The sequence below is a fragment of the Microtus ochrogaster genome, unplaced genomic scaffold (genome assembly GCF_000317375.1).
Source record: "Microtus ochrogaster isolate Prairie Vole_2 unplaced genomic scaffold, MicOch1.0 UNK51, whole genome shotgun sequence".
In the NCBI taxonomy this organism is placed as follows: Eukaryota; Metazoa; Chordata; class Mammalia; order Rodentia; family Cricetidae; genus Microtus; species Microtus ochrogaster.
In genome coordinates this window covers 2,492,971-2,499,945 of record NW_004949149.1, presented here as the reverse complement: position 1 = coordinate 2,499,945, position 6,975 = coordinate 2,492,971, and the positions used below count along the sequence as shown (strand labels likewise).

The 6,975-nt window shown below is 46.6% G+C and overlaps 1 protein-coding gene across 5 annotated transcripts in view; it reads left to right on the top strand.

Annotated features, from left to right (window-relative positions):
• Positions 1-1,065: 1,065 nt before the first annotated feature.
• Elmod2 (ELMO domain containing 2) overlaps positions 1,066-6,975 on the top strand; it is an 18,436-nt gene continuing 12,526 nt past the window's right edge. The window contains exons 1-3 of one of the 5 annotated variants that reach the window (XM_005369551.3): positions 1,066-1,177; positions 2,338-2,485; positions 4,447-4,475. In XM_005369551.3, coding sequence (XP_005369608.1) covers positions 2,344-2,485; positions 4,447-4,475 — 171 coding nt within the window. In that variant the 5' untranslated portion in view covers positions 1,066-1,177; positions 2,338-2,343. The other 4 variants (XM_026777263.1, XM_013354612.2, XM_013354613.2 and 1 more) reach the window with 4 other exon arrangements.

The window sequence follows — 6,975 nt, the reverse complement described above, 5'->3', positions numbered from 1 at the left end:
GGGGAGGGAGGGGGGAGTCTTTCAAAACTTACTTGTGTTGCCCGGCCGGCCTTGATGTCCCAATCTTCTGGCTGGGATCACAAGCAAGCAGTACCATGCCCATTTCAGGGATTTCTTCTGTTTCATTTTATTTATAACATAAGATGTCTTTTGCACTTGATCTTTTTTTCCACTTTGCCCTTCTCTAACCCCCTGACCCCTCACTGCTTCGTCAGCATTTAATACATTCCTAATCCAACACCTCTTCACTTACTGCTCACGTGGGTCAGCCTTCCTCCTGAAGCGGTCCCAGCACGCTCCCTTGCTCCCTCCCATAAAAGCTTACTCTTATTGTGCTGACTCTGCTGTACCTAGCTCCTTCCGGTACTCCCTAATCCCCTTCGCCTAATCTCCCTAGTAGCCAGCAGCTTCACCCGATACTATGTTTTTGCCGGTTGGTTTTGTGTGTAGCCAGCCCCTTGTAGAAGACAGTCTAGCACAGTATACCAGCTAATAAACTGTACCTTTTGTGGTTTTAAAAATGTGCACAAATTATTCCTCCAGTAGAAACAATACTTAAGAAATGAATAATAATAAATGAATGAGAAATGAATAAAATAACTTTGATAAGTTAATCGTTCAATGTTCTTCTTCAGAAGGAAAAAGTCCAAACTTCGCAACTTCTCGTTGCACACACAGGCCACCCAAATTCCTTTGCAACATCCATAAAGTCCCGTCGAGCCAAGTTTCCTTTGTTTCTCATAAAGAGGGGAAATAATCACTTCACAGATTAGGAAATGTAGGTGAAAGTGCTGTAGTCACACCCGAGGCAGAATAGTCTTTGAAACCCGGGAGCAAAGTTTCCAGGCCAACTCCACCGGGACCACGTTGACACTGGGCGTGGCAGCCCGCCCCCCGTTGCCAGGGGAACCGTCTGGCGTCCGGCGCACCAGCGGCAGGCCCGCCTTCCGCGCCAGCGATAGGCGGGAGCGCGGGCCAATCGGAAGAGGATGAGGAGGCGGGGCTCGGAGCTCGGCACCGCCTTCCCCCGCCCCCCACCCCGGCCTCCGGTGCCGACTTCCGGGTCGCGGTGTTTGCGGGGAGCGCTCGGCGTAGAGCGTCGTTTCCGTTGCCGGTGTTTGCAGCTGGCGGAAACCGAGGCAGCGCCAGCTTTTCCTAGTTCTCCCGCTCCTGTGAGGTGGCTGCTGTTTTAATCTTCTCTCAACCCTGCGTTGCTGGCGTGCTGCCGCGCAAGCCTCGCGGGGGTCCCGCGCTCACCCGCAGGGGGCCGGGGCCGTCGGGGCTTTGTGCAGTGTTCCCGCGCGCGAGAGGGGCGGGACGGCGCGGTCCCCACGGGGCTCGCGCACGACATCCCGGGGCCCGCGGTCGCCCGGACGGCCTGCCGGTGCCTGGCACTTCTGCCGCCTCCGTCCCGACGAGCGCGGACGGGATGCCTCATTTTAAAGACCCAGATCCGCGCGTCTGGCACCGGCACCCAGTGCCCTGGCCTGCGGGGATTGCGAATTTGACAGCTCCTCGGGCCCCGGCGCAGAGAGGGTGTGTCTGCGAATCCCAGGCCCGGAAGGCAGGCGAGGAGCGGTTTCCTTTCGGTCCCCGGCATCCCTCCTCCCCTTCGTTTAGCACTCGAAGAGTTTTCTTCTAAGACCCAGTTGTATCAAGTGTGTAGGTTTTGCGGGATTTAAAACAAAACAAAACAAAACAAAAAACTTTATTTTTTGGCATTTCTGCCCTTCGTCTATTGACTGGAAAAATTATGAGTTCGTCAGGATGCCATCTGCTCGGTTTTCAGCCTGTATGCTTCAGTTTGTAAGCCACTTGTGCTGGCGTCAGCTGACCGAGACAGCTGGGACACGCTCTGCACCCGGGCAAGAAGAGCTCATTCTTGGGGAAGTCACATAAGATGTGTGGTTGATTTGAAATTGTTGCTCGGTTCGTCTTTTTATTCTCAAACTGTTTAGTTCCAAGTTTGAAGGGATGAAAAACGGAAGTAGGAATCCAAAATTCGAAATACGATTATTTGGTAAAAATGTAAGGTAGTTATTGTTCTTTTAGGCCATTAAATAATTTGGCCAGCTTTTTCCCTAATTTCTTTTTTTACAATTTTTTAAAAAGTGAACATTTGGCCTAGAGATAAATGACCATTTAGTTAATTAGTATTTGATTTATGATGTTTATTGTTTCCTTGCCTGACTGATTAAACAGTCACAAAATAAGACACAGTGGAATAAAAGATTTTGTTATTATTTGGGATTTGGGGAATTGGATTAGCTTAATTTGTTTTTAGGTTTTAAAAACCCCAGTTTAAGGCCGTTAAGCTTGTGTTCTTCTATCCTCCAGGACAACATGTTTATTTCTCTGTGGGAGTTCTTCTATGGGCACTTTTTCCGGTTTTGGATGAAATGGGTCTTACGACAGATGACTGGGAAGTGTGAACTGCAGCGAATTTTTGACACCTATGGCGGTGCACAGAGGACATACAGGATAGGTAATGCTACTCAAAAACCGAAAAATTCATGATTAATAAAAACGTAATTGAATGCTCTCTGTCTACCCAGTGGTAATGTACTTGTGTGTTCTGATTAAATCATCACAACTGAGTTTCTTAAGCTTTGTGGTCCTTGAGTCCTTTTAACTGTACTACTGAACACTGAATGATTGTATATGAAAAACTTTTTATAGCTACCCAAAGAAGAAATATTTTGGGTTAGTCTGGCAGCAGTGGTACATACCTTTAATCCTAGCTCACAAGAGGTAGATCAGGCAGATCTCTGTGAGTTCAAGGCCAGCCTGGTCTACAGAGTGAGTTCCAGGACAGCCAGGGCTACACAGAAAAGCCCTGTCTTGAAAAACCAAGCAAGCAAACAAAAAGGTATTGGCTATTCTTCAGATTATGCTTGCAATAGTTTACTGGAAAATTATTCTTTCTCCCATTTGAAACTTCACACAAACATATGGTGAAAAGATTGGAAGAATCAGGATCTTTTCCTGCATCGTGGCCTCATTCTTTTATTCACGAATGGGCAGACTGCTCAGTGGTCCTAGAAAAGGTTACTAGAACCTGCCAGGGCCAGGCTCGTAGAGATGGCCACATGGCTACTGAGCACTGGACCTGGTCCAGTCCCATAGTGATAGATGGCCATATGGCTGCTGAGCTCTTGGAGTGTGCATGCTGTCAACTGAGTTGTGCTGTACCCATAAGGTACACACTGGATCTCAGAGTCATATATAAATTGTAAAGATGTCATATCTGTATTTGTAATATGTTGAAGTGATAATTTTTGGATCTATTAAGCTATAGTAATATAAATTAAATTTCTAATTTGATGTAGCTGTGGAAATTTTATACAATATATATACATATATGTATATATATATACACACATGCATACCTACCTACCTACCTACCTACCTACCTACCTACATACATACATACATACATACATACATGGGCTTATTTTGGCTTGTGTTATTTTCCTGCCAAATGAGTTTTCCAACATTTAATTGAAAGTATTGCTCTGACTTCAAACTCAGATAGTTGAGAAATGTGGTTTGAAGTCACTTTAGGTGTAGTAAGAAAGACCTGGGCAGAGCCACAGCAAATGTTGCTGTGTTAAGTGGAAAGTCGAGAATTAACCAGTTCCTATTTTCTGTTGATCAAGATTGCCTCAAATGAGGAATCATGACCCTTAGGGTCAAGGGAGTGAGGCATGGGCAGTGGACCCTGTACCCAGGGTGACCCTGAAAGAATGGCAGGAGTATTTCAGGACTTTCCCTCTTGCCTGCTCAGAAGACCCACACACCTCTTGATACAGGTATCTTTGGGCTGCAGTGTTTGGCACTTTACAATATTTGGGAAGAGCATATTCAAGGCTTTACTTTGAGGCAGAAAGCATTTTTCTTAAAAATTCCAAAAGGAGAGCATTCTCAGTGTACCAGAAACTTTTTTTTTTTAACAGACCAACACAGATATTCTTGTCATTCTTGGCACAAAGGCCAGGACTACAGAGAGAGGCTGTTTGCTCTTTGCGTGGTACAGGAAAGGTGGCGAGGCCTTCCGGCCTCTGCTCCTTTGTTCCTGTGCTGTTCCGTCACTGGCCACTCACTCTGGCTGGCAATGGAGAGAAAGTAGTGGTTTTGAGTGCAGTCTTCAGATAGATTTCTGAGAGCTGAGCTGTGGGCAGACACTCTCACTATGGCGGTCTGCATAGAAGCAGGACATTCTGGGGAAATGGGTTGACACCAGCTTGGTACTGTGTTGAGGGGAGATCGTTCTACCTTCATCTTGATCCTATAAGATCTTGAGATGATTGCCCTGTTGTTCATGTGGAAATTGTATCTTAAACTGTGAGAGTGACTTTTCGTTGCTTTTATATTTTTACTATTCGATTTTGGTCTAATGCAGAAAAATACATTTAAGTGGTAACTTATTTTTTTTTTTAATTTCAGAAAACTCCTTGACATATTCCAAGAGTAAGGTAAGGGCATATTAAAGTGCTAATTCTACAAATCTTAACATAAGCATATATTTTTCTTTAAAAAAGATTCAACTGTGTTCTCTTCTGAGGCTTTGCCTCTTTATTTTGTAGTAGCAGTTGGTAGCTTTTGGAGACCAGCATCTTAGGGAAGCCCTCTCCCATCACTGTATTCTCAGGGTAGCTTGTGTGAGAGAAGAGCAAAGCGATTCTGGCTGGAGCAAACCTTGCATGTTTACCTTTTGACCCAAAGCGAGTCCCTACGTGTGCCATGTAGCTGCCAGCTTTTGCCATCTAAGAAACAAACCCAAAGCTGCAGGAGCATAAAGCAGGTTACACTTGTGTGCTCATGCACATGTGGGCCAGCTGCACAGACCCTTTATCATGTTGGTGTCACAGTCGCAGGTGTGTTCCACTTGTCCCACTATAGGCCCCAGGTGTGGGATTCAGTGTTGGCAGAGGGAGTGGTCTCTCAGTGACTCACTGGAAGCCTGACAGATCGTGTCCTCTCCATCTGCATTCCCGGGTTTACCTGAGTGGTCAAGTGCAAAGCAAGGAGTCCGCAGGTGCAGTCTGACTCTGACAAGTGGTTGCCTAACTGAGTTGCAGTGATGCAGAGTCAGGACCAGTATGCCAGTCTGCCATGTATGAGCCACAGCATTTGATGCTAGCGTTAATCAGATCACAGTGTTCTGTGTGTAAGAATTACTGGAGTAGCAGAGACAAACGTACAGGCACGTAGGTCATTATTTGACGCTGTTAAGGACGATGGCCAGCATTCACAGTGACAAAAGGGTAGTAAACATGTAGAGATGATTGCTCACGGTAAGATTAAATATTGTTTCCACATTGTTAGTTCAGTTTCCTGTGCGTGCATCTGCTTTAGATATCCGTATATGTTTGTACTTAGTCCAATTGTAAACTGTGAATCATAAATCATAGTACGCACATGGGCATAACGCAGTCTGCAAGTGTTGATAAGAGTTGCTGACTCACGCTGAAACAGAAGGGTGGTAGTTTCTGCACACTGAATGCTTCTTTCTGGAGAGTTGTCTCTCAAGTGGGTGCTTATTAGTTTCGGTACAGCCTCACGATGAACTATGTGAGAACAACTTACATAGATAAACATGGGACACTGGGGAAGGCGTAGAGTTGTCTTTTGTTCAGACCTAAAATGATTGTTTTTTTCCTATGAGAATGCGGCATCTGAAAATTTGAAAGTTTCTGCTCTGGTTCTCACACGTGCGCGCGCGCGCACGCACGCACACAGAGGCAGATCTCCACAGCAGCCTGTGCATTGTAATGGGTCTTCTTGGACACATCATCCAGAGCTGTCAGGACAGGTTCAAATGCAGCAGCTCCAGCCCTCTGGAGCTTGTTGGAATGTAGGCACTGGGCCCCACTCCAGAAATCCTTGTTTTGCTTCTGATGTGTTGGTTTCCTGGTGACACTGGGTCCTGCAGGTCAAGTCAGGGCCATGCTAGGAGGTTCAGCCCTGTGTCTTGCCTGCTCCCATTCTTTCTGTAAGAAGCCACATGGACCAGTGGATGCTAAGCAAGTTGTGTTTCTTTGTGTTGTAAATCTGGGAATATTTGAGAATGAGCCATCCTTTGACAGGGGCTTCCTTGTGGTCTGGAAACCACATTGTGACAATGTAATAGTCCCTCATACCACACCCTCAGAGCCAGCAGTGCCCCAGCTCCTGAGGAGTGTGTCCTCTCGAATGCTTTGACACCTGGAGCTCCACCTGCCCCTATGTTGCTCACGGGGTTGCATCTGGCTTGGCTCTTGTCCTGTTCTGTGTCATCACCACTGTGCTGCCGCTCCAGACCGTCACACCACCTGCCATCGGGCTGTGTGCCATGAGAGCCGGAATGCTTGTTCTCCCAGTGAAAGCTTAAGGGACCCCATCTCCAGTTTCATCAGTTCTGAAGTCAGGAGTGCTCTGACCACTCTCTGCTTGGAATTGTAACCCGCAGCCTCCCCTCCCTGTCCTTTTGCCTTCCTTGTTGTGCATGGTGTTTGTTAATTGCATCTGTGTCCCTAGAGCCTGCACCAGTTCCTTGTGAGTAACAGTGCTGAGTACAGACAAAGCGGAGATGAGCGGTTTGCAGCCGCAGGGTCTCCACATGGGGCCTGTAGTGTTTGCTCCCTTTGCTTGTTCTCGTGGAGAAGGTACAGAATCTGAACTCAGCACCCATGCAGCAGCAGAACCGCTGTAATGAGGATCAGCTGCAGCAGCAGCATCTGGTCTCAGAAGTTATTAGTGAGATTTTATGTGTTAAACTAAATATGAGCAGGATAGGAGGTAAGATGTTGGTGAACTCTCAACGAGGATTTCATGACTGCATTTTAGCATCCTGCAGTGTCTTCAGTGACTGATAAAGAAGTAAAATTGATGCTGAGTAATTATCACCAGGAGAGAAGTCAGGAGTGGCACAGAGAAGGGAGGTGTAGAAATGACGGAGCAGTGATTATCACCAGGAGAGAAGTCAGGAGTGGC